Source organism: Ammospiza caudacuta, chromosome 9, assembly GCF_027887145.1.
Source record: "Ammospiza caudacuta isolate bAmmCau1 chromosome 9, bAmmCau1.pri, whole genome shotgun sequence".
Taxonomy (NCBI): domain Eukaryota; kingdom Metazoa; phylum Chordata; class Aves; order Passeriformes; family Passerellidae; genus Ammospiza; species Ammospiza caudacuta.
This window is the reverse complement of record NC_080601.1, coordinates 26,579,585-26,606,680: the sequence shown is the minus strand read 5'-3', so window position 1 is coordinate 26,606,680 and position 27,096 is coordinate 26,579,585. Positions and strand designations below refer to the sequence as shown.

The window sequence follows — 27,096 nt, the reverse complement described above, 5'->3', positions numbered from 1 at the left end:
TAGTACATAAAATAATGCTTTTTAAAGCTAGGTGTTACTGGGAGGCAAGTGGAAGGAGCGGGAGGAGCAGCAGGGGTTGACTGTGGTTTGTGTGCTTAGTTAAGTAGTTTCTGTTTAAAGTCTTGCAGCAGTTGACACAAGCAGGAGTCACCAGCTATTTCAGCCCTTGCTGTTAGTGGAGGTTAGCACAAGTTTCTGTGATGTTATGCAGCCCTTCATTCCCTGCCTCTGACCTTGCTGCCTGCCAGCCTGGGAGCGAGGCCCTGCCAGTTCCCTCCGGTGCTCCTTGGGAAGCCACAGCGTTACACCCAGGGCTGAATTTGCTGTCAGGGCAGGACTGAGAATTACTGAACAATTCCTGTTTAAATTAGAGAGATTGAAGGTCCTTTTGCTGTTATTTTTTGTTTGCTAAATAGTAGTTTCATTTATTATCTGAGTGATTCATCTCTGCTTATTCATCCAGCCAGAAGATCAACAGTCACTAACAATTCTGCTCTGCCTGCCTGTTTGCACCAGTGCTGTCAAAACTGCTCATGCTTTGGTAAAGGAAAATGTTGCATGCCATCCAAAAGACTCACAGCCTTCTCCATTTTGTGTTTATTGCTAAGTGCATAAAGTAAAAGAAAGGTATGTCAGTGGAGAGTCTTCACTGTGACACTCACCTGAGCCTGAGGAGTTGGTGACACCCCTTGGAAATGCAGCACAGCATTTTATTTGGCTGCTTCCTACTCAGTATGAGCTACACTTAATTATTGGATCTGGATCCAAATAATGCAGGAGGCCTTGGCATTACCAGCTCTTAAATGGGACAGGCTGCACAATGAGGTGATGGATAGATGTCCCTTGACAGGAGCAGAGCTAAAGCAGTGGGGTTCCCAAACTGGCTGTAATTTCACACTGGGCCGTTGGCAGATGGAGGAGGGTAGTAAGAATTACAAACTCAATTGTGCTTGAAAAGATTCCTCTGTGACTACTCTGCTTCTCCAAAACTTACAGCCTTGTTGAAAGTTTATCTTCTGTCTCTGAAGTAGATAAGAGGTAATATCAGTAGACAGGATGCTTTCATTTGGAATGCTTTTCCTCTGCTTAATTCATTGCTGCTTCTGAGTTCTCCAGAAAGTGATAATGAAATTATCAATGGCTGCTGAAAATGGTTTCAATAAAAAAGGAGGGGAAATGAGGCTTGAAAAATACTGGTTTTATTGTGTGCAAATGTGATTAATGCAACATAATCTGATTGAATATAGCTTGTGTCCTGGAAACATTGCCAATTTAATGCCAAGGTTTGGTGCACTGCAAAGATTTTATTGCAAAATTGCTTATGCTTTCAGCTTGTAGCATTTCCCTTCTCATCACATGGGAGAAGATACGGGAAAGATAGCTTTAGTCTTTCCCAACTCAATCCAAAGTGCAACATGCATAAATAGGTTTTGCCCTTTCCTCAGGTAGGTGTTTGTGTCAAAGCCATCCTTGCAATTTGGAAGAGGAGATTTTTTTCACACCCTCATCTCATTTTTAAATGCTTTCCTTTACCTGTTGGCTCTGGAAAAGATACACTGAGCCAGAAGGCAGAATTGGATTGTTGCTGTGTGTGATCTGGGAGAAACTGTGACAGCAGAATTGAGAACTGGTTCTTCAGTCCATCTACTGTTTTTACTGTAGCTGAGTCTATCAGATTCCTGTGTTTCAGTTTTGTTTAATTTTCATGAGAAATGGGACTCATGAATTTGTACCTTGTATGAAAAAAAATTCTGAATGGCACAAATGAAAAACAAATCATAAATGTGGGAGTTTTATACATGAAAGACTGAGCTGAATACTTAAACTACTGAGCTTGTAAACAACTGCAGTGTATCTGGATGTCAGTTCAGGTGCTCTCGTTGTCTGTTTATTAGTGCTGAACTCTAATGCAAATGTTCTAACGAGGCACTCCTGCTTAGGGTAAAGGTTTGCCTTCAGTTTCATTGTGATGTAAGGACCACAGGCTTTGAGGCTCTTTTGGGGAGATACTAAGCAGTTTTGCTTCTTTCCCTTTTTGCTGGATAACGCAGTTCTTTGTGTCATGCAGAAATAATGTGGTGGCTGGAGAAGGGAGTTGGTCGATGTGCAGGAGAAGCCTTCCAACTCTTCTAGCCGGGACTGGGAGATGCCCTGACTGTTGCACATCTGCTGTCTGCCTTTTCACATTTGCACATTGCCAGTTTGACAGGTGCAGATTTTGCAGATTTCAGAGGCAGGGTTAGCCATTGGTGTGTTAAAGCTAAAGGCAGACGGAGAAGCCAAATTGTTCCAAGTATGCTTTGAGCTGGATGTCTTTTCAAATACCAGTGCAGTGATTATTGTCCCTGCTCTCTTTGTGTTGCTGCTCTTCAGAGCCTGACCATTTAAAGCTGTGTAATGAGCAAATGAGGTCTGGAGCTGTGGGATCTCACATGCTGGCATTGGGAATGAGGAGTGCAGAGAGCATGTGGTGCTTGCTCTATCCCAGTAAATCACTGACTGACAAACTGCTAATCTGCTGGCTGTGGATTCTTGAGGAATCACGGTGATAAACAGAAGCTGCTGAAAGAATGAGTCTTCACAGTGTAAGGAAAGTTTCAAAAGCTGCTATATTCTGTTTTCTTGCTCTCAAAAACAAGATGATAACACCAAGCTGGGTCAGCAGGCTGTTAGTATACCCAAGGCAAGCTCGATGAAAATAGGGAGGCATTTTTCAATCTAATGGAGCTCCTTATCTAGTAATCTTAATACCACAACAGAAGTACTATTAAGTTGCAAATACCCTTGTGATGACTCCAACAGCTTACTCTGTAGGAGGAACCAAAGCTGAGAGTACAGAAGGCTTTAACTCTGAGATCACATGTGTGCCATTGCTTTGTGAATGCCTTATTTTAGCACTACAGAAATACTTCTGTATGTGGCTTCTTGCCAGCACGGGCACTTGTGCTGCATCTAAGCCCAGGTGCACACTGTTAAACAAATGTGTAGCCTTGGAGGCTCACTCTCTTCAGTCAATATGGAGAAAAATAAGAAGCTGAATCTGTGGATGCTGATAAAACCTGAAAAATGCTTTAAGTATTTTATATTAATCACTTCTAGGCCTTTGAGTAATTTGCGTCTTATTTCTAGATGATAGAAAATTATGTTTGAACCTGAAGCCCAAGCAATTATTTCTTCCCTGTTCATAAGTCTTTACTGAAGAACTAAGCCCATATTTTGGCAAAGTAGTTTGTTTCCATGGAAATGCAGGGATATTTCCAATATGGGATTGCAACTCACAGTGGGCTGTATCTGAGAGAGGTAAATTGTGAAGGCCATTTATTAAGCACAAAAAGCATTCTCTTGTGTCAGGGAAACTAAACATTTCCTGTGAAAGAACAGGTGACTCTGTAGTAGTTTTTAAAATATTAATCCAGTGCAAAGGAAAGCTATGTCAACTATTAAAATATAGACAAACTGAAGTTTCCTTGAAATGCAGAGTCTGTCTGAGTTGCTTCTCTCAACATGCACAATGTGACCTCAGTGCTGCTGTTCTTACCTCAAGCCATTAATTTTTATTCAGCAGAAGAATTCTTTCCAGCACTGAGCTCTGCTCTGCCAGCCTCTGAGGCATATTCAAACAGCCCAAATCTTTGTTACATTGAAGGCAAACAAAGTGCAGCAGCAGAGAGCTAAAAATATCCGGAATTTACCAATGAGAGCACTAATAAGCCTGCTTTGGGAAGAGTTAAAGCTGATGATACTTGACAACACTTGTTTTTAATACAAGCAGAAAGGCAGCACTGGAAACAACCTGAGGTGTGGACCCAGCAATTCAGAGCCAGGCTGGGCACACAGTGAGGCAACAACAAATCCTGTCTTCACACAGCCTGTTAGCATGCAGAGTGGGAGAAGGGGAGCTGATACAGTTCCAGGTTAGAGGTTTTAGAGCTGAAAGCTGTGCTGAGCACTTGGGGATGTTTGCAGGAGTGTTAGAGGGAAGGAATTTTCCACTGCTCTTAGGCTGCAGTGGGTGCTCTGCTGCGGCTGGGGACTGCAGAGCCCTGGTGCTGCTCTGCTTTCCAGCCAGAGCCCCGAGTTTGGCGTGGTCAGAAAAGGGTGCCAGGGAGCCACTGGAGCTCACATCCAACCCTCTGATGATTAGTGACCCTTGCCTTGGTTTCTGCTATCAGATTTACTGTCAAAAACATCTGTGGGCACAAAGGCGCTGTGCAAGATCTGCTGCTCATGCAGGGCAGAGCAGCTCGTGTGTTCAGCATACAAAAGTGTTCTGGGATGTACCTGGAGCTTTTGGCAAGGTATTGTTTGCTGATCACTACAGACACATAATTTTTAATGAAATAGAAAAGGTACATTAAATATTGAAGTGTGCTTTAAAGCTAAGCTTTGTCTTACTGCCCAGGTCACTTCTGTGTTTGAAAAGATTTTTATGGGTAAGTGAAAATTATACTCAATCTGGCAGTAGTTTCTTCTCATTTAGACTGAAAAAATAAAAATTCAAAGAAACAAACCAATGTTACCCTTTTTGTTTGGTATTATGAAAAGTCAATTTAAATATAGGCTGAAATGCTGCAATTCTGCTTTCCATAGTACCGTACATTTTTTATTTATGGTTAAGTGCTTAAAATCAAACCCCAGGAGACAAGAGGACTGGAGACTGTTCCTAATTGGTTTTCAACTCATTTTGACTGCAGACAAACCCTTTATGGTCACAGTTCAGCTGAGTTCATAAACAAATGGCAAGTCAGAAGTTCAGCACGTTCCTAATTGAAAACATGTGAGTCGTCCCATAGATTTCATTTGGGATTTCTTGTGGTTGCAGCCAGGCACGTTTACCACTTTGTCAGTTTATTTACAGGCACTGAGCTCCCAGGTCAGCACAGCACAAAGGTGCTCATTGCCTGCACACAGGGAGCGTGTTTATGTGGGCAGAGATGACCCACACCAGAGCTTTAAACAGGAGTGTTTTTCCCTTCATGGCCAGTGAGGATACTGTGAAGTGAAATGCCTTCAGTGGCTGTGGCAGGAGCTGAGGATAACACTTGATGTGTCATTGGAAAGAGAGATACAAGGGAAGGGGATCTGGAGGTCTGTGCTTATCCCCATTTCTGGTCTGTGCTTATCCCCATTTCTGCAGAAACACTCAGCTTATCCCCAACCCAGCTGAGTGTTTCTGCAGAGGGTCCCACAGCACAGGTACCTCTGCAGGGTTTGTAGTTCTCATGGGAAAGAAAATGCTCAGCTTTATTTCCAGAGCAAAGTGACAGCACCCTGGCAGGCTGTGCAAGCCAAGCGTGAGCCTGGGCTCCCATCAGAGCTGAGCAGTCTGACTGCACTGTCAAAACTGAGGGTAGTTAACACCCAGGTGTGAAACTTAAACATGACATTTCAGATTCCTTCCTGTGTAAGTAATGAATTATTTTAACATGGAGAGCAGCATAGCTTAAGAAACCTTAGCATTCCCCTTTTGTTGCATTTCAGTGGCAGTGCCTGACAATACCTGCCTGATTAGAAAAGGCCCTGTAACACAGAGGCTGAAGTCATTAGTGTGCTGGAGCAGAAATCCTCCTCCTTTCCACTTGTATATGAAAAGTGGCATTGCTGTGTAACAAATCTTGAGGATAAGATACCCTGAAAGGAGGGTCAGTGTGTAGAGGTCAGATAGCATTCCTCACTACCTGGTTACAGCTGGGGATCATCAGAGACCTCTGGCCCAGCAGCTGAGACACTTTCCTCATACTGTGGCAGTAGGTGAGATGCTTGCCCAACACTTAGAAGTACATTTAATTGGTATTGTTGTTTCAATGGGGTTTGGTTTTTAATGAAGTCAGGTGTCCCAAACACCTCCAGGACTGGTCACTGGCTGCTTCCCTCTGGATTCTCAGCAGGAGCTGCAGATTAGATGATCAGAATTGCCAAGCAATGAGTATTTGGAGCTTGTGTGAAATAGCCAGTGGTGGTGTTATTTGGAGGGGTGACTGTCACAGACACAATGTAGTGGACAGCAAATGCCTGACTTGGAGCCATGTGTAGAGATACTGACAGAATGGAGAGTTCTGGGGCAGAGCTATCGTGCTCTGGGACATTAGGATCTCATTTGACAGACATTGTTGAGGCAGGATACATAGATATTTGAACTGTTGTAGGGAGTGGGTTTGTAAGAGGGGATCTCAGTCCTCAAGGCTTTAACTGAGCAGTTTTTGTCAGTACAACACTGATATAAATCTATTCCTAGTACACACTTGCATACTTGGTGAACCAAACCCACTACACATTACTTACTTGTGGTGCAATTCAGAGCAACACTTTGATCCTGCTGTGTAAGTCAGGTTTGTGTAATTTCAGAAATGTATTTGTACAAGCTTAATTATGCATGTTGTGCCTGAGACATATAAATCTGGATCATGGCAGCTCGCCACCTGCCCATGTATGTCCCTAACTGCCTGATTTGCATGCCTTACTCACTGGAGAATAAGCAGCAACTGAAAAAAACTGGTTTTAGTTATTTTGCTTTCATTTCTTCGAGACTTAACACAAAGTAGTTGGGCTGCATTTCCTGTACTTTAGAGAAGAGGCATTATGTGTCTACATTTTGGCTTATCTGTCTTTGTGTGACCTCTGGAGAACCCAGAGAGTAGGTAGCATTTCTCAAGATATAGTATTTGTTAAAGCTTTTTGCAGCCCTTTTGGAGGAGGTCATCACCTCTAGTTTAAGAAATTCTGATCTTATCTGGGCAGCTGCAAGTCAGCAGCACAGACAGCATGGGAGGACAGCACCTGTGTAGGGAAGGGCTCCAGACAGTGTGCCCAAGGGACAGAGCAGGGATGCACCACCTGCAGCAAGCAGCTGCTCCTGGCAGGTGCCCTGACAGTGTGGGCTTGGTTTGGGGGGCATCACAAGCACCTCTCCCTGGGCTGCTCTTGTCTCCCAGCTGGGAGAAAAGGCAGGTGAGGAGCTGGCAGATGGAAGGGATGAAGCTCCTTCAGGAGGTGGTAGGGCATCATAAGAGAGTAACAGATGGGGAAAAACCAGAGGAAATGCAAATGGTGCTTCAGGTCATCATTTAGTGGTTCTGGCTCTGCCTCTCTGCCCAGAGGAGCTGCTCTCCCTGCAGGCTTCTGTTGTAGCAACCTCCTGAGCTTGTTTTTCCCTTCCTAAATGGGGGTTCTGGTGAAGGGCAGCTCCTTCCTCAAAGCTGCCTCGGTGGTATGGGAAGTCAGTGTGTTGTCAGTGTTCCCAAATCAGGGCTTTTCCCAGCACCAAATCCATAGTGATTGGAAATAAAATGGCAGGCAGGACTGCTGGCAGGTGTGCAGTTTGAGACAGCAAATGCATCTCACGAATGGGAGGTGACTGAAGCAGTGCAGAAAGGGGTCATCATTTTAACTTCAACTCCTGCTTCTCTCCCAATATCCATGAGTACCTTGCAAGAAGTGTTGGCAAGCCCTGGAACAAACCAACTCATATCTTCAGTGAGAAGTGCCTGAATTTTTGTGTGTGAGAGCAACAAGGGAAGATACAGGCAACCCCTAAAGGGTTTTCTCCTCCTCACAGCTTAAGCAGAGCCATCACATGCACTTCAGCCTTCCCCAGCTATTCATTTTGAAACAAAACAGGCCTTAAACGTTTATTTTCAGAGAAGCCTTCCAGGAAGTCTGCATACTTTTGTGGGTAATTTTTGCAACATCATTCCAACCAGTTCAGCTCTGTATTTAGTGCAAATTGGGTCTCAGAGATAATTCTTGATTACTCTGTGCATACCTGTAAGTTGCAAAGTATCCCTGGCGTTCTCCTGTGTGTGCCTGCCAGTGAGAGCCCTGCAGTGCTCTGTGTGCAGGTGTGGTGCTGGTTGTGCTGTGGTGCTGTGCCTGTGGCAGCCCACACGTGTCCCAGGGGACATTTAAATGCAGATGTGCCCACAGACTGACCCGGTGTGCGAGGCTCTCCCTGGGAGCCCCTGCAAGGTGTAGGGCAAAATTCTCTTCTCAGCTTCCCAGAGTAGCTCCTGACTCGGTCTCCCAAGCCTCCTGCATTGACACATGCAGGCATTGTATGGTGTGAAAGGTGTCCTGAAAGGAGTAATTTTTCACTGACTGAGGAATGGACCATAATGGCAATGCTGCAAAAACAGCACAAGACCTTTTCTTGAACCAGTTCCTCTGTGTCTGAGAGAAACATGAAGGATTTGTACCACCTGGGCAATGTGCTTGTAGCCTCTTCCTCCTAATTATCCCTGAGCTGATGATCTAAGACTGCTTTGTGGATATGAGGACAGAATTTTGCCTGTGGGATGCACGATTACCAACTGTGCCTCTTCTGTAAATCAGTTGTAAGTGTATTTGGAATAACTGCCAGGCCAGCTTCTGAGCTTGCCAGAGGACACAGCTCCAGCAGACACAGTCCCACATGGCACAGAGCTGTTGCAGTTTTAAAATCAGTCTGATTTTTTTCTTTAACAGGGGAGCCCAGTGTAACTCCGTCAAGCCTGGAGTGACACTCTGAATCTGCATCTGCCTCATGTGAGTTAAAATCCTGGCAGCAGCATTTTGCATAAGCTGGAGCCTCTGTAGAGAGCTTTTTTTTTTTTCTTTTTCTTTATTTTTTTTTCCTTTTCAGGAAGGCTGTAAAATTGTAACTGTATGTGTCTTGGCAGCAAAGGTAAACACAACCACACAAATGCATGAGAATTGCATACCTTACTGCACAACCCTGCTCATTCCAGACCAGCTTCCCTGCTAGCACGTCCTGTGTCAGTCAGGGATCACTCATCACAGACCTGAAGGCTTGCAGTGTTCACTCTGGGGTACTGCTTTTTACCTTTTAACGGTGTATTGTTAAGCCAAGTAATGGTATTAAGAGGAAGCTGGAATGCTGTCAACTGGCTTCTGTTTTTTTAAAACCTTTAGTTGTTTTCTTTCCACCCTGGTTGCATAATCCATGAGCACTGGGTGCTGATTGCCCTGTGCTGCAGAAGCATCTGCCTGTGTTGGAACAGGACTATTAAAATAACAATTCCTCTGGAGCTGAGGACTTGGCTTTGTGGCAGAGACGTGGCCATCAAGCTCTAAGAAAATGAAATCAGAATAAGTCGTAGCGCGTGCTTTGGTTTTACTGTCATCCCATGTGTGTTGGCAAGGATGGTGTGAAACTGTGTTTGTGGCTCTGCCTCCTCCCCTGTCACAGAGCTGGGAATGCTCAGAGACTGTGCCCTTCTCAGCTGGGTGCAAGAGTTGGGCACAGCAGACTGTGTGGCAAATAGCTGAATTCATGCCCTGGCCAAGACACACAAACTATCTTCATCAGAGGAACAGGATTCAGCAACCAGGTCTGAGGGAGGGGGTATTCCAGCAAAGTTTAAAACCATGGTTTCATCATGCAAGCTGCAGAACAAAGTATTGATCTGTCCTCTCCACTCTGTTTCCTCATGGCTGCCTGAAGACATGAGAGAGAGCAACCAGCCCCGAGTACAATGTTGAAATAATGGAGTAACACCTGTAACTGGGGCATCTTCCCCAGATGTGCTGCCAGAGTTGCAGTGATGTCAGCCTGGATCTGAGGAGGTGGATGGTTTGTTTGCCCAGAGGAAGCTCCAGTTACTCAAATAGGCTTGTGAGAAATGCCAGGGGGTTGTGGCTGGTTCCAGGTGATGCAGCAGTGCTGTGGTGTAGGGTGCTCTCAGGGTGGCCTCAGGGAGCTCTCAGTCTCTTCCCAGCTCTGTGTCTAATTAAAGGAAAGTTTATCTGGAACAGTAAGTGTGCTGGTAACTAGAGAACATTTACTGTCCTTTCAGGAGTCCAGTTTCCTGTGTCTCTGTTTAGTTCATGTGTCAAGGAGAAGGCTCTCATTTCCCAGATATCGTGGAGTAGTAGAAAGATAGAGATGGGATCTGAGGCATGAATGAGCTAATAGTTTAGTGTTATTCAAAGAGACATCAAAGAAGCAAAATCTAGGGCTTGAGAGGTAAGGGGAATAACTGTCCCCACAAAAGAAACATTTAGAATAATGCTAATTAATATATTGCCCCAGCAGAGAGTTGGGATGATGGAGGCTGAGGTTGATACCTCTTTTTCAGCCTTTTTCCTAATAGTGCTTCAGCTTGTTTCCTTAGAGAGTTAAAAGGAGGTCTGTGGTGATTTTCTAAGATGGAGAGGCAAATACGAAAGAAATAAACTGAGCAAGCATATTTTGTGACCAGCTGACCTTGTGTCCCACCCAGCTGTTCCCTGTGCAGTGTTAGAAAGATACACAGATTGCTCATCAGAAAGCCCCACAATTTCCCTGGAAAGGTTCTGCTGGAGCTGTGGATGCCACTTCTGTTCGTCCAGAGGAGATGCCAGTGTGTTCCTGCCTAGGTTCCTGTGTGGGCAGCATCACTGTGGTTGGTGACTTCAGAAAGACCAGGGCTTCCTCAGAGAGGTGTTTTGTTGGCAGTGATGCATTATGGATTGAGTTGGTAGCATGGTCCATTTCCCAGGGGCTGGGAAGGAGGAGTGCAGCACCTTCATGGACAGAGTGGGGGATTGGAGTCTGTTTCACTTAACGGGGAGCTGTACAGAGCTCTGACATTCTGAGAATGTGTGCAGGTGTACTTACAAGAGTTTTCCTTGGGAAGTGCCTTTACTGTCCTGAATCAGAGGAATTCCTTGTTCCAGATGATGCTCTGGTGTTACTCTCACAGTTTTGTTCATCACCTAACTGCCTATTGCTCCCTCCAACTCTAGCTCACTCCCCAGAATTGCCTTGTCAGTCACTGCTTTCCTCATTAGCTGTACCTTTTGATTGCTTATTCCTATCTATAGCTCAATCAATCCTTCCTTTCCTAAAGGATAGAAAAGACTACGTGCACTGAATGTTGTATCATGTTGTTGATGTTTGCCATTGGTATAATATTGCTTGGACATTTTGATAACTGCTGTGTTGATTTTAGTTACCTGTTTAAGACCATTGCAAGTTTGCTTATTACATTTTTAATGGTGTTCGTTTAATGGGGAAAATTAACTCTTGGGATTCTGGTACTTTTTAGGTTATTAAGAGAAACAGGAGCCCTCTGTCATGGGTACTGTGATCTCAGTCTTCTGACAGTCTTGTTTCATCTAAAGTCATTGCCTTTTCAATTTTATTTTTTTAATATTTTATATATTTTCTTTCTCCTCTCAGATTAAACTTCTGTATACCACAATGTATATATATATGCTGGTGATTACTGGACAAAGTATAGACAATGTGTATTAATATATATAATGAGGCCCACAGATGTGTTGGATCTCTCTCAGGAAAAACAGTCTGTCCTCTAATGAGTTTACTGTGTAACTTGCACATTTTCAGCTAAATTTGTAATATTCAAGTGTTGGAGGCAGTTGGACCCCTTGAACCCATGGTAACCCTCATTGCAGTCAAGGGTTGTATTTATTTATCTCAGGACCAGTTTAAGACAGAACATTGTGGTATTCCACTCCTAAGGGGAAGGGAGCACCCAGGATTTGTAGGTGCTCATGGTTGAAAGGAATGATGAAAGCCAGGGCATCCACAGAAGCTTACAAAGTTTTATTAGTAAATTACACTTGGCATGAGAATTGGTATGTTAATCCCTCACCTTGTAGTGTAAGCACACAGCAGTGGGGGTTGGATAAAGGGGTAGGGTAAAGGGGAAGAAAGAAAGAGATGAATTGAAGAGGGGAAGAGACAGAAGAAGGAAGAAAATGAGAAAAAGAGATCCCCAGTCCTGGCAGCAGCGCTGATGAGGTGCCCAGTGTCCTGGGGCACATACACCCCAGGGCTTTGTGGGGGTGTCTTTTTATAGATGAGTCCTCCCCACCTTGCAAACAGGGCTCTTGTTTTCCATGGAAATCAGTTACCATGTGCACTCCATTCTTCCAGACCTTTCTGAAAATGGGTTGGAGGGTCTTGGGTGGTCTTGTCTCCTCCATATAGTCCATGCCCACTTCTCAACCTCATTCCTGCACTGGAGCTGTGCTGTGCTTATCCCTGGGAGCCAGAACAAGGACGTTTGCCCCAGAAAAGTGCTGTCCTTACCTCCACATTGCCCCCTTCTCCAGCCACATCCTGTTCTTTCTCACAACATGTTATTACCAACAATCGCTGGCTGTTATTACCAACAATTCTTGCTCAGCTTCAGGACTATCCAGCTGTCTCAGTGTTTGAAACATGCACATTAGCCCCTTATCTTCTGGGCTCATGCAGACATGCAGTGAGCGTAAACACACTGCCAGAGAAACCCTTTGATTTCCACCTGTCCTGATTGCCTTTTAGATATAATTTAATGATCTGATTAAACAGTAACATTTTCAGCACATGGGAAGGTCATTGGCAGGAAGAAGAGAGGTTTCATGGTAGGAATTACTTAGTTGAACATTTCCATTTCTTTTGTATGGAGTGAAGGGAAGGTGTGTGCCCCAGAAGAGCAGCTCCTCTGACATGGGAGAGCAGTGAACTTGCTTTAAAAAGTAGCATTTTGATGCATAAGGGTAATAATGAACAGATTTTTTGCAGTTCCATATGGTGTTATTAACAAACAAATCATATGTTAACTTGACAGCTCTACCTTCACGCTAACTTAGTCTGCAGCAAACATTAATTCCCCTGATATGAAATCTGGAGCAATACTGAACTTTGGGATTGTATCCAGATCAGTTACAGTAGCACAGAAGTGATGAATTTCAGGCTTTCTAACCTCCAATTTATTGGTTTCTTTATCAGCTTTGCAAAAGCATAGCAAACCAAAACCCTGTTGGAGCAGATACTACAGAGAGTGTTCATGCATCTGCCTAACAGGACTGCAGGGAGAGGAGCTGCTGTTTGAAATACATTTTTCCTGATGCAGAGAGCTGTGATAAACTGATGGATATTTCATCTGGTGCACTCTGCTGCTGAAATTGAAACTGCAGCTCTGCTTCACTGCAGCCCTGGGGCAGGAGCTGATTCCACCACACTCTGGGCTGGGGGACCTGAGGCATCAAAGGAGGGAAGGGTATGTGGAGGAGGGAGAATGGGTACATATTACTTTTAATTGCCTTCTTGTTTAATCCCCTAGCTGTTTTCAAATTTTCTAACTGAAATCTCATCTTGGTACAGTGTATAAATCCCCTGAATACGAATCTCTTGGATTTGACCTGACCGTAGAAAGATTAGTTTCCATTGGATACCCTCATGAGCTGCTCAATTTTGTGTATGATCCTGCATTCCCTACCAGGTAAATGACTCATGGATTCCAACCCTGCCTGCTCAGTGCTTGTTCTGTGAAGTTCACAGGCAGCATGTGAGGCCAGCTTTCCAGTTGTGGATGTGATGCCTGTGGCTGGCCACAGATCATGGGGAAGGGAGAGGACTAATCCAGGATGTGGGGGGGCCTTTGCACACATGGACCCTTGCCAGCAAAGAGGGAGTGTGCAAACAAAAAAAACAAAAAAAAAAACCTACTGAAAGCGTGGGCCAAAAATAGCCCTTCAATGCAAAGACAGCAGAGACACAATTGGATTGGGAGTGAAATCAGAATCAGGGAGGATGAGCCATTACTGTCCAAGAGGCTGCTGGGATGTCTCAGAACATTTTTCTTTAATGATTTTAATTAGTAGTGTTGTGGTGCATAAGACATCCTGAAAATTAAGGTGACAGTAAACAAGAATAGAAGTGGGATCAATCAAGTTTTCTTGTCAAGATGAATCAAATGTCAAAAACACTTGATTTAACTTTTTTATTTTATAATTTTACATTAAGTTAATGGTGCAAAATTACTAATTCCTATATTTTCTCTTCTGGTGGGAGAGGTAAAAGGGACATTATTTTGAAAAAAGCTTTTGATCTAACTCTGCACCTCCAAGTTCTTTCCACTTGTGCCTTTGCTGGATTTTGCTTCTTTGACTCTTTTGGAGTTTCTTCACAAAAGACTGGACCAGAAGGTCTGTTGGTTTGTTCCAGTTTTGGTCTGGCAGCCTCCTTCCCTTCTCTCAGTGTGTTTTACACCGAGAGTTGCTGCTGGCTGTGCCTTTGCCTGTAACAAGGCATAGCCCTCACAAACCTGTGATGAGAGCTCTGTTAAATCCACCACCTTGATCCCAGGGAGGGGACAGAAGGGATATCTCTGTGGGAAGGCTGTGTTTGCCAGATGCAGGCTGCTAGATAAATTGGACAGAGTTTTGCCAGAGTCAGAACCGGGCACATCCAGAGTGATGTGCCATGGTTACATCTCCCATCTGGCTTTCTCTGTGACAGAGCCATGAAAAAGCAGAGAGAAATTCCTTTATCACATCTCACTGTTCCCTGCAGCCCGACAGGGGTGTCAGGTTTGTGACCCTGTGGAAGAGGCCCACAGCTCCCTGGTAGATGCACAGCTGAGCCTCTCAGTTAAACATTTTGGGGAGAGGTCAGGTGTCTCTGCTGCCTGGTGATGCTGGGCTCTGGTTGCTCACCTGCTGCCAGCTAAAAGGGACAGTAGGGACCCCATCTGCATCATAACAGCAGCTCTGTTCTGATGCCCCATGCCAAGTGAGCAAAGGTGCTCTAGAGCTGTTCTCGCTGCTGTTAAAATGGTCACCCCTTAATGCACTTGCCTTTTCATATCCTAAATTGCTTTCTTAACAGAGGCCTGGTGTTTGACACCCACTACGGAAACTTGCTGAAAGTTGATGCCTATGGGAACCTCCTAGTATGTGCACATGGCTTTAATTTCCTCAGAGGGTGAGTGCTGACTCTTGGCTGTTCTTTTTGACTTAATTCACTATTGTGTCAGTGATCCTCCGGGCACCCATTGTATATGGAGTCACAGGGACTCTGCTAACAGCAGAAGCTGTGTTGGTGTTCCTGCAGCTCCAGGATCAGCTGTGGGTGGACTGAGGGTCTCAGGTACAGCAATAGCCCAGATGTTTACAAGGGAAAGGGCTGTGCTACCACAGGCACATCCATAGTGAGCTGGGAATAGAGGAACGTGTGCTGTGGGGAAGAGTTGGGGTCATCCAGGGGTTCTTCACCTGTCCCGGCACAGTTTAACATCAGCAGCTTGTCAGTCAGGACAAAGCCATAGTATGTGCCCCATGAGACTGTCAGCTCCACAGCTATTGCTAAGAAAGTTTGAGGGCCTGAGCTGGTTTGGGTAGGAATGATCTTGCTCTACCCCTTTGTTTCTGACCTTTGAGAGTGTCAGAACTGAGCACTGCCCTCCATTTCCTGCAGCCTTCCCTGGCTGCTTGTGTCTCTTGTCCCAGAGAAGGTGCTTTAGGAAGCAGACAGGACTGCTGTGCCATGTTCCTGATGTGTCCCAGCAAATCCCCACTCCCACATTCCTGCTGCAAGGGCATATGAATGGAAGGCAAGGCAAGCTCAGGGGCCCCAGGGTGACAAACCTTGTCATTGGAGGTCTCTAAGTCCTTGAATCAGGACTCCAAAATTTAGAAAAAAGCCTTTATGTGTGCATTCAAGTTCCTCTTTGAGCCTAAAATGATCTTCAGTAGCACTAGAAATTTAGGAGACCAGAATAATGATATGAGTTCAGTCACTGCCACCCTGCTGATGAATTGCAGAGGGCCCCACACATTCCTCCTGCAGCAGAGCCCTGCACACCCCTGAGAGCTGCTGGGAGAGTGGAGAGCAACACATGGAAAGTGGGGGAGAGTTTAAGATAAGCATACAATGAAAGTGCAGATGATTTAAAGCATCCTCCTAGCCAGCAGCATGGGGCTTAAGGTCGAGCTGTGAACTCTGGACCACTCTGTGTCCCTGGGTGGGCTCAGTTTGCTGACTCAGCAATGAGGGCTTGGTCCTGGCTCTGCTGGAGTCAGCATGGCCAGGGAACACCCCTGGATGCACTTCTGCTCTTCTGCCAACATGCATGTGGGGAAGCTGAGTGTTGATTGAAGCACAGCAGACTTTGGTTAGTGAACCCTGCTACAACTCCATTTTGCAGGTCAGCACATTTTATCTTCTTTATGTTTTGTGGTTTCACTCTTCTCCACTTTATTTATTCTCAGGCCTGAAACACGGGAGCAATATCCAAATAAATTTATCCAGAGGGATGACACAGATAGATTTTACATTTTGAACACATTATTCAATCTACCAGGTGAGTCTAATGGGAGCCAACACAGGCCTCTCTGTGCCTTTTAAGCTAATAAAGCTTTGCTGATGTCGTACTCTACTTTTCTGTTTGGTTTTTTTTTTTTTTTTTTTTGCATGAATTTTCTTCCTTTGGGCACAAGGGCTAAAGTTATATGGCTGTATGATGTTATCCTTGTCTCACTCTGTTTCCTTGCAGAGACCTACCTGTTGGCTTGCCTGGTGGATTTCTTCACTAACTGTGACCGGTACACGAGGTTTGTATTCCCTCCACTCTGAGATGATGATGATGGAACAGGAAGATTGATATTATTTTATACAAGAGCAATACAGCACAGATGGAGCTGCTCTTAATATCAAAACTTAAATGGTTTTGGTGGGCCTTCTATAATTCTGGGGTGCTAAGTTGATCTGTGTGTACAGCAGAAGCTGGTTAGGAAGGTTTCCTTCAAGGGTACAGCAGAACCAACATACTGACTGACATTGGTATTTGGGGCAGCATCCAGGACTGCACACTTTTTACAGGGTGATTACAGGCACCATTCAGTTCATTTTGAACCTGTCCATTGGAGCCATGTCTGAGATGGTAACTGAAAGGCTGAATTTCCTCAGCCAGTTACCACAAGTGCTTCGTGTTGTAATAAAAGACATTGCACACTTAGAGGTGAAGTCCTCAGTGTGGTATAAAAGGCTGATTGTGCAGCAGGAGTATTTACCTTGCTGTCAAAAACATATAAGCATAAAAACAAGCTGTGGCTTGAACTGGCAGATTTGAATGCTCCTGTGCTGCTCATCACCTCATGTGATGGGTCATCTTTGCATTTATGTGAGTGGAAGGCAAAGGTTTAATGTGATTTCACCTGGGAGCAGAGGAACTCTTTATGTTGGCAATCCATCAGGTGAAGTACCTTTTCTCAGGAGAGGCATGATGATTGCTGTCATAATAAATACAGCTCTGTGTAATCCTTCTTGATTTCTTCTGATGCAGGCTGTCATGCTGTCTCAAAGATACCTCCAGAGTATCTTGTAATTTCTAATGTTAATACTAAGTGTTCAACATAGAAGCAGTTCCTCCTCTCAGCAATATTGCATTTAGTTGATTTCCATGACTCTCCCTTCTTCAGCGCTGGAAAGAGGGAGAAGGAGCATCACTGTTTATTTCCTTAGTACCATTCATCTTCTGTTAAATGCTGCAAACAGCATTTTTGCAGTTTTCTGCAGTTCTTGTAATGTGGGTGAGAAGTAAGAGTCACGGTCACAGAAAGCTGTGGAGGCACAGACATTCCTGGTCCTGTTAAACTGTGGTTGTAGCCTTCTTTCAAGCCTGAGCTGCAGTAAAGTAGTAGATGAGAAACCATGATGGTAAGATGAAAACACAAGCTCCAAACAGCATTTTGAACTGTCTCGCTCCTTGGTGTGTTTCTTACCTGCTCTGACTGACTGCTAAAACCTCTCTTTGTCTCCTCACAGCTGTGAAACAGGGTTTAAGGATGGAGACCTCTTCATGTCCTTCAGGAGCATGTTCCAGGATGTCAGAGATGCTGTTGACTGGGTTCATTACAAGGTGACTGCAAGAACTCTTGGGATGTGTGTGGTTGTAGCTGGCTTGGAGGGGCTGGTTTGGAACTCCTGAGCTCAGATTTTCTGTGCCTGCTCTGGGCAAGGGCCCTGCTTGGCCGTCTAGTGAGCAAATAATAGATTGCAATTGTATGGGAGTGAGTCAAGATCTCAGCTGCCCTCCTAGTATGGGAACATATCTGGCTTGGCTTCCTATTCCTTTTTATTGTGCCCAGATTTAATATTTGTACTGTAATTCATGGGTTTTAGAGTGTAATGCCATGAGAGTATTTGCACTTCAAGTCCGTCCACAACTTGTACATTGTCCTAATTATTAAAGCAATATTTTGCTGCAAATTCTTTACATTGGCACTATCCTACATTGTCTAAAAAGTACTGGCATTAAAGAGAGAAATAGATCAGCTGTTCTCTAATTAGAGAAAAGCATTTCATCTTCTGCACACACTTGTGCACAAATTTAGAATATAATTTTGTGAGCATTAGCATATGGCTAAAGTCTTGATTTTCTTGTTCTCCCTCATTCAAGCAATCTGTTGGGTGGGATGGAGAACCATCACAGGAGAACTCTGCTCACAGTTGTACTTGTGGTGGTCCTTTTACCCATGCAGAAGTCAGGAATCTATTTTTCTTTCCTTATGCAGTGTTGTGTGATACATGTTGGAGTTGGCCTTTGACTAAAGCATTATGGTCAGTGTTGGAGACAGGTCGTTAACTGTCTTGTTTGGTATGGCAAATCTATTTTTTGTTTGTTTCTATTGTATTCCCTTCTGAAAGGGTTAAAATGCTGTTGAAGTGGATTATTTACCATGGTGAGGGAATCGATGGATCACAGAGTTTGTGATGGTCCCTGCTACTCAAAGCCTCTCATCTCTAGAGTCACTGGTTCAGATTCGCCCTGGTTTGTACTTTCACAGCATTTTAAAGTGTGAAAGTTGGCATTACTTTGTTGTCTCTTACATCATAAGTTTCCATGACCTCACTGGGTTCTGTTGTTTCTATTTCAGGGATCGCTTAAGGAAAAGACCCTTGAGAATCTGGAGAAGTACGTGGTGAAAGATGTAAGTGTGAAGTTACTTTACTTGTGCTATGTGACATTCAGGACTGACTAAGCAGGCAAGAAATAAACATGCTGATTTGCTTTCCTAAATCACAAAACAATAAGGCTGCGATTTCTATTGTAATAACCAAAGACAAAGTGGAAAGTTCAGATGCAGCCTTTATTCTGAGCCAGTGAGCCACGTGATTTTGTATTGATGGCACAGTTTTGTACAGAAAATGTAAAAGCCAGAGGAAATGTTATCAAGGTGAACACACTGGCAGAGCTCATGTTGTTTCTTTCAGTGGTGAAAGCAGCTGTGTTCCCTGCCCATGTTTTTCTGCCCAAGCAAACCTCTCTTTAAAAAGCAACAGTTGAGCATCTTTTTAGCCACATGACAAGAAAGTTACACTTAGCCATGAGGGACAGATCCTGAAAGACTCACCAGTGTCTAGTCTCTTGAGAACCCCAAAATGTGTGTTCAGCACATCTAATTGAGCAAGCTCCAGTGGTTCCCTTACTCCTGCCATCTCTGCAGTGTGCAAGGCCTCTCAGGACCACTCACGGAGTAAGTATTTTTTAGTTTAGGTGAGCTCTGTGGTAGATTATCACTTTAAAGCAGTTAACCTTGTTTCTAGTTACACGCCTACAGAATTCTTAGGTAAGTGCTCAGTGAGGTAATCAGCTATTTTGGCAATGGACTGAGATTTCAGATTCAATAAAAATAGCCCCAGGAATAAATTCTCCCTAATTTGAGGTTGGAATTATAATGCGTTCCAACTTGTGGCTCGTGAGCTCAGATTTCACCTGCCTCTGGGCCCATTTCGGGAACGGACTTGGAGCTGGAGCAGATCGGTGGGAGCAGCACAGGGTGCCTGGCACTGTGGTTGGCAAAGGCACTGCAGCCCTGCTGAGCCCTTCCCCCTCGCCTTCCTCCCCTGGGCTGTGCTCTGGAGGGGTTACCTGGATGGACCAGCAGCTTTCCTGGCTCTGGCCAGTGCACAACACGTGAGTTTCCTTGCTCGATGGTTTGATTTGCCTTTTTTTTGTCTGGTGGGATCATAGTTGAGTTTTTTTTCCCATGATGCATGTATGCAACTTTGGTGTGTGACTTGGATGTTCCCCTTGGCTTCCAGGGGAAGCTGCCACTGCTGCTCAGCCGCATGAATGAAGTGGGGAAGGTGTTTCTGGTCACAAACAGCGACTATAAATACACAGATGTAAGTGCTGCTTGAACTGCTGGGTTGGTATTTCATGGAATAAGCAGAAGCCAGCCAGTCATTTGGATGGGTTTTGGTGGGACATTTTCTGGTGGAGAATTGTGTTTTTTAATCTACATGTAGGGTGGGTTAGTGGAGGATGCAGATGAAGCCTTGAGTCACCTTTTGTCATCCTGGTTCTGGCACTGAGCTAGTACAGACCTGGTTTAAGTCCCTCTGTGCTTCACTCAGTTCCTCAGCAATTATAAGGCTGAGTTTTGGATTTTAGCATCCTTTAAAATGCAGGCTTTCCCTTTTAAGCGAGATAGAGAGTCTGAGTACAGACAGGTCACCAAACCAAGGTCCTGGAGAGGTCTGAGATGCAGAAAGGGCTGTCTGCTAAGCTGAGAAGTAAACACGGTTACTTCCAGGTGGGTGTCAGGGTGTTGCAACACTGCCAATCTAAAGATGTATGTGCCATTTTAAAGCATTGCAAGATATGCCTGAAGCAGTGTTCAGTTTTCTGAGGCAACTGTGTAATTTGATTATAAAAAATACTGGTTTGATTCCTATCATTGTCCTGTTCCATTCATTTTGTCTCCAAATCTTAGCTGACTTCTGTGTAAATTCTAAAAATAAAGTTCTGTAGTCTGAAAAGATAAAATCAGAAAGCATGCTTTATAAACTACACAAATGCGTGTCTAAAAGGACATATTTGAATGCTTTCTTTCTCTCTTTTAGAAAATTATGACTTACTTGTTTGACTTTCCACATGGACCAAAGGTATGTGATTCTAGACTGCAGTTGCAGTAGACACTGATGTGCCTAATTATCTGTGTAGCTGGAAAGCATTTTAATCCTGCTTCATCGGCTGCATGGGATTAGTTGCTTTAATCTGGTTAAAATACACTTGCTGTTTTGTGTCCTGTGTGAATGGGATCAAAGCAAATACAATGTAACAGAAAGAAAAGGGGCATCATCTGGTCTCAAATGATAATCTGTGCTAATGATAACATTATTTCAGTGATAAAACGTTTCAACTGTGGCATTTTGTAGACAGATTTCTTAGAAATCATGCACAATGGTTTAGATGTTGTTTAAAAAAGCCATGATGGAAAGGAAATAGTTTTATAAAACAGCAGAAACATTTATGGCTGATTTTGCCTTAATTATCGTAACTCCAGAAGTTTTAGTCATGCTTTTTTTTTTCCTGAGGCCAAGACTCAGCCCTGCAATTTATGGAGAAAAGTTTATGATACAAATTTATACTTCTCTTTCAGTCTCCCACTAAGAGGCTATCTCATGTTCAAAAGATGTGTTCTCACTCTGCTTTAAAAGCAGAAGGCAGCCAAGAGGGAAATTCGAGAGCACAGAGATACTCACCACACCTGATAGCTAAGAAGCTCCTTGCTGTGGTCTTGATCTCACAAAGTGCAGAAAGGGCTTGGTGTCCTTTGGGCAGGGCTGTGATTCAAAGCCATGCTCTGTGGAATGGAGTCCAGGCATTTTCCCATTCTTGGCAAAAGCACCAGCATGACCTTGTAAGCTGAAGCTTGTCTGGATCTGCATGGGATGTCACCTTCAGGAGCAGTGACAGGGTGTCATTTACAGCATCTTTTTACATGGCACCTGTGCCCTGACAGGGATGTTCAGGGCTGTTCTCCTGTCTCACAGCATGGCATCAGCCTGCACTGCTAGGACTGGGATGGGATGGGCTTGTGGCAAAAGGGGAATGCTTTAGGAGATGGTGCTGGCAACTCAGCCTTGTCCCACAGGAGGTATGAGCTAAGGGATTTTGATGGACCAGCAATGTCACAAGGTTATGGCTATGGACAGTGACACTCCAGGTAAATCTGTGTGCTTTTTTTGTGTTGTTCCTGACTCTGGGATTTGTTTTTGCCTTTGTAGCCTGGGAGTGCCCATCGGCCATGGCAGTCCTACTTCGACCTGATCCTGGTGGATGCACGAAAGCCCCTCTTCTTTGGGGAAGGCACTGTATTGCGGCAGGTGGACACGGTGAGTGGCCAGTGCAGGCTACCCCCATGGCTGCAGGGCTCCTGCACCTCCCCTGTGGCATCTCTCAGGGACAGTGGGCAATGCAGTGTTTGGACAGGACCTACCCTAGAGGTTGTGGGCTGGAGTCTCCTCTAAGTCATTCCTGAGCAGCCCCATCACCTCAAGGCTTCCCTAACATACTGCAGGTGACAGTAGGAAAGCCACCTCTGGGCTGCTTGGGAGTGAGACAGACAGACAAAGAGTGACATATCAATGGTATCAATATAGAAAAGATCCAGACCATCAGCTGTTCAGCGCTAACACAACACCTCCTTCCACAGGTGACCGGGAAGCTGAAGATTGGTACTTACACTGGCCCGCTGCAGCACGGCATTGTGTACTCGGGAGGTGAGGCAGGAGCCCTTCTTGTTGTGTGGAGTGGCTCTGATGTGGCCTTCAGCCACTCCAGCTGTGAGAGGACATGTGCCAGGCAAGGCTGTGCTTCCCAGAACACATTGTTTGTGCCCTCTGCACACTGCACCAGAAGCTCTCCATGCTCAAAGCTGCACAGTGCAGGGAAGAGATGGACCCATTCCTCCTCAAATGTCCTCTCCTTCCTTGCCAGGGAGGGTCTGGGAAATGCCTGCAGGGCTGGTGGTGGAGGGGTGGCTGCAGCTGGCCCAGTGCAGTGTCCCCAGCTGTACTTCAAGGTGCTGCCACCAGCGTGAACGTGCTTGGAAGGTTCCGCCAAGGCAGGGAAGGGCAGTGGGTGGATACAGAGCTGTCTGTGACGCCCAGGGCTCCAGTACTCTCACATGGTGGGGGAGGCAGCATGGCCTCTGTTGCTGCCATTCCTGTAGGGGTGTGCACAGGCAAAGCTGCTCCGGAGTGAACTCCCAGGCAGGTGAGCAGTGTCCAGGGAAGCCATGGTCAAGCAGCTGTTTTGGCTCACTGTTCTGAGCCATGCCATTCTTCTCTCAGGCTCTTCGGACACAGTCTGTGACCTGCTGGGGGCCAAAGGGAAGGATATCTTGTACATCGGAGACCATATCTTTGGAGACATCCTGAAATCCAAGAAGCGCCAGGGCTGGCGGACCTTCCTGGTGATCCCCGAGCTGGCGCAGGAGCTGCACGTCTGGACAGACAAAAGCGGTCAGGAGCCGGGCAAGCCCCTGGCCAGGCTTTGCTCTTGCTTGTCTGATGCTGCACCCCCGAGATCGCCAGGGCTTAGGGGTGCAGGGGAGAGATCACCCTGGCTTGCCACTTCTCCTTTTGGCCCTTTTCACTGGGTCTGGATGCTGGTGGCAGGAGCTGGGGTGCCTCTCTGTGGGCTGGTCTTGGGGTCCCAGGCCTTTCCTGTGCTCTTTCTCAGGCTATTGTGTGTAATCAGCCAAATGCTGCCTTGGCTATGGGAGAAGCTGCAGCTAGGTGGGGTTGAGTTGTTCCTCATCAATAATCCCAGAACATCTGGAGCCGTGGCTACTATGTTAAAAAATACCTGACAAGACCTGGGTTATTCTCCCTATAATGCCTGAGCTCTGACTGCTCTCCCATCTGCAGGGAGTCCCTATTCACCAGCTGCTTCCTCCTCATTCCTCCCACTCCCTCTGCTGCTCTGCTGCCAAAGTGCTGTGTGTTTCCCATCCTCCAGCGCTCCTGCTTTTCTCCCAGGTTTGCCCTTTGGTGTGTAAATAGGGCTGAGGGTTACGCAAATTGCCCCATAGCTGGTTGGAAGGCTTTGGTGAGAGCTGCAAAGGTTCAGCCTTGAAAACAAAAGGGCCAACCAGAAACCAAGCCCAAAGTTCTGCCCATGGCACGGAATGATTGACCCCTCTCTCTGCCCAGAGACCATGAGATGCTTTCTGTGTCCCTGCTCCAGTGTCCCTCATGTGAAGGGAGTGGGCAGGGGACTGTATTCACCTTCGGCACTTTCCATTTTAACAGTTTAACTTACCCTTATCCCCTTTCTTTTCTGGATTTTCCAGCCCTTTTTGAAGAGCTGCAGAGTCTGGACATTTTCTTGGCCGAGCTGTACAAGTGAGTGTTCAAACAGTGACAACTTTCCTGCTGCCTCTCCCAGCTAACAAGCGGCAATGACAAAACCTTGGGGTTGGGTTAGCGGCACTGCTGCCGAGCCTTGACTCAGGCCTGGGCTCTGCCCATGAGACAGCCTTCCCCTCCAGACCAGCCTCCCTCCCCCGAGCCCCATCCCACAGCATCTGGTTCTGAAAGACTTTTCACACCATGTATTTACCTTCTCGCCTGTAACTAGGCATCTGGACAGTAGCAGCAATGAACGCCCCGACATCAGCTCCATCCAGAGACGCATTAAGGTACCAATCATCAAAATCCCTTTTCATCCTTCTGGATCCCAAAGGGCTTAACAACCCAACCCCACTGCTCAGTCCTGAAATGCTTTGCTCTGCCTTTGGGTGGGCACAGCAGGCTTGGCAAAGTCACTTTGTCTCAGCTCACTGGTCACTGGCTCTCCTGAAAGGCAGCCTGGTCTGGAATAGGGTCCCTTTCCTCATGCCCACAAGCAGCACTGGCTGAGGGTGCTCACTGCTGCACCATGTGGCAGTGGCACACACAGGCTCAGACAGGCTGTAGCCTCTGGTTCAGCCAGCCCTGGGGTGCCAGCCTAGGGCAGTGCTGGACCTGAGCCTGCTGCCACCTTCCTTTTTGTTACCTGGGGCTCAGCTGTGTCCTGATGCCACGGGATACAAGCGCAGAAAGCCTTGCTGGAGATCCTTGCAGGTCTCACATAGCCCCCAGCCCTCAGGGCGCTCTGCCTCAGTGTTGTGGCTCTGAGGTACTGCCTGCCTGGCCCAGGAGCTCACCTGTCTTTTCCTCACAGAAAGTGACCCACGACATGGATATGTGCTACGGGATGATGGGGAGCCTGTTCCGCAGCGGCTCTCGGCAGACGCTGTTTGCCAGCCAGGTGATGCGCTACGCCGACCTCTATGCAGCCTCCTTCATCAACCTCCTCTACTACCCCTTCAGCTACCTCTTCAGAGCCGCCCACGTTCTGGTGAGTTCCAGTCCCAGGGAGGTGGGCAGGGGTCCCAAAGGGGCCCACACTTGTGTCCATGATCACTTCCACAGAACACAGCAGCACCTTGGAGGGTTTGGTGGCAGTGGATAGACTGTAGACCAAATGGTTGCATTCTGGGGTTTGCTCTCCATGTGTCTAAGGGAGGCAGCCTGGGGCTGGGACACCCCTTGTCACCTCCTCTCTCTGTTCCATGTGCAGATGCCACACGAGTCCACAGTAGAGCACATACACGTCGACATCAATGAGAAGGAGTCGCCGATGGCCACACGCAACCGCACCTCGGTGGATTTCAAAGATTCTGACTACAAGCGGCACCAACTGACCCGTTCCATCAGCGAGATCAAACCGCCCAACCTCTTCCCCCAGGCACCTCAGGAAATCACACATTGCCACGATGAAGATGATGATGAGGAAGAGGAAGAAGAGGAAGAGGAGGAGGAAGAGGAATAAGAAGGAAGAAACCAAGTATTTCTGAAGATAAACCATGACTCTAGCAGTGATCAGGAATGGATTCTGTTGTTGGGGCCCTTGGGGTGATGGGTTGGGGGGTGTGATTCTTGCAAAGGCACATTTTGAAAGTATTTGGAAACTTCTAACAAATTAACACTAATTAGGAGGAGACCCTTGTTTTCAGTTTTGCAGACGGTTCAAAAAGCTGATGGATTCTAACTGGGTGGTGCATTCAGATTGGACTGCCCGCCTGTGCTGTCATGCTACTCCCATTACATTTTGGGATGCTGCATGTTTCTCCCTTTCCCCTGATGTGTTTCATTTGGCTTTCATTTGAACAGTGTCCTGTGAACGGTTTTTGGCATTTGTTATATTCTCTGTGGAGACAGAAGGGATGTGCTGGGCCCTGCAGGAGACAAAATTATCCAAATCCTGCTGCCTGTTAGGTTGCTGCCCTTAACCCTCTGCTCCTGGGTTACATAATCCCCCTCCCCATGTCAGCCAGGGTGTTACTGTGCCTTCCAGTACTCAGTTTACCTTCTGTTGGTGTGAGTTTCTCTGTGGAAGTGGTTTGACTCCTCCAGACATCATGGATGGCAGTGAGATTCCAGCTCTTGCACATCTGCTGCCATACGCATTTCACCTTGTAGCCGCTTGTTACTCTTTCCCAGTGTCTGCAGGCTCTCACCATTGGCATGCAGTGCATAATTTCCAGGGCATTTCTCAAACAGCTGAGCTGCACACTCTGTTCTCAACTCCTCCAGTTTCAGCAGTAAATATTAACCCAGGAGCTTGAAGCTGCTGCTTTAGCATTACATTAGTCACTCTGTGTTCCTCCTGACCTTTCTGTCCTCTCAACTTTTGAGTGAAGCATCCCAAAATCAACCCCAGCCACCATCTGGAGTGAAAGGGCCTGTTGTGCCAGGGGCTGCAGGCCACATGGGCCTGCCCTAAGCTAGGAGACAGCACATGCCACAGGGCCAGCCCCAGGGTGGGAAGCTCCTGGCTGTCCAGCAGCTGCCCTGGTCTTTGGTCTGGTGCGGAGCACGCGGAGCTCATGGCCGTGCTGGGCAGGGCTGCGTCCCTGGCCAAGGAGGGCAACGGCTGCTGTGTGGGACCGGGGGTGTCCCAGGGATGAGCAGGTAGTCCTTGTGCCTGAAAGCCAGCCCAGGGAAGGCACAGAGCTGGGCACAGAGTGGGCAGCAGTGCCCTGTGGTTTTCCTCTGATTCACGGATGCAGCCTCCCTTACTCCAGCCTCTGCCGTTCGCTGCAAAGGGATTACAACGAGGGCCCTCTTGTAATGAATTTGACTGTTGTTTCAGTACCATAAACTCATTTAATTTTTTTTCATTTTAAAGTACCTTAGTAGAAAATAAAAAAAAAAAAAAAACCACAATACCAACATCTGAGCAGGAAAATGCTGCTCTAGTGGCAGTTCTTCAAGTCAATAAATGATGATGTTTCTAAGAAATGCTTAGTGGCGTGCTTTGTGCTTTGTGGGGTGTTGCTGAGATGATGAGAGCTGTGCTGGAGTTGGTGGGAAGAGATGGGACTGGTCTGTGGGGTTCCAGAAGGGTGGGTGACTGGGGAACAGTGACAGCATCTTTGGGAATCAGTTATGTGAAGCAGTGGTGAGGCACAAGGCTTCTGTTATCACCATTTGCATCGGCCAGGAAAGCATGGGGAGGGCAGAGAAACATTTTTGTCTTGGAC

At 46.2% G+C, this 27,096-nt stretch overlaps 1 protein-coding gene across 3 annotated transcripts in view; it reads left to right on the top strand.

Moving 5' to 3' along the window:
* The window catches only part of NT5C2 (5'-nucleotidase, cytosolic II), a 59,211-nt gene extending 32,357 nt beyond the window's left edge, over window positions 1-26,854 (top strand). Inside the window, exons 4-19 of one of the 3 annotated variants that reach the window (XM_058810268.1) lie at window positions 8,461-8,520; window positions 13,094-13,211; window positions 14,600-14,695; window positions 15,982-16,073; window positions 16,266-16,323; window positions 17,537-17,630; window positions 18,649-18,702; window positions 19,817-19,900; window positions 20,621-20,662; window positions 21,788-21,895; window positions 22,216-22,282; window positions 22,856-23,026; window positions 23,860-23,911; window positions 24,147-24,207; window positions 24,732-24,908; window positions 25,131-26,854. In XM_058810268.1, coding sequence (XP_058666251.1) covers window positions 17,571-17,630; window positions 18,649-18,702; window positions 19,817-19,900; window positions 20,621-20,662; window positions 21,788-21,895; window positions 22,216-22,282; window positions 22,856-23,026; window positions 23,860-23,911; window positions 24,147-24,207; window positions 24,732-24,908; window positions 25,131-25,382 — 1,128 coding nt within the window. In that variant the 5' untranslated portion in view covers window positions 8,461-8,520; window positions 13,094-13,211; window positions 14,600-14,695; ... (1 more) ...; window positions 16,266-16,323; window positions 17,537-17,570 and the 3' untranslated portion in view covers window positions 25,383-26,854. Of the gene's footprint in view, window positions 1-8,460; window positions 8,521-13,093; window positions 13,212-14,599; window positions 14,696-15,981; window positions 16,074-16,265; window positions 16,324-17,536; window positions 17,631-18,648; window positions 18,703-18,728; window positions 19,689-19,816; window positions 19,901-20,620; window positions 20,663-21,787; window positions 21,896-22,215; window positions 22,283-22,855; window positions 23,027-23,859; window positions 23,912-24,146; window positions 24,208-24,731; window positions 24,909-25,130 lie in introns of those variants that run through there. The other 2 variants (XM_058810267.1, XM_058810269.1) reach the window with 2 other exon arrangements.
* The last annotated feature ends 242 nt before the right edge of the window (window positions 26,855-27,096 follow it).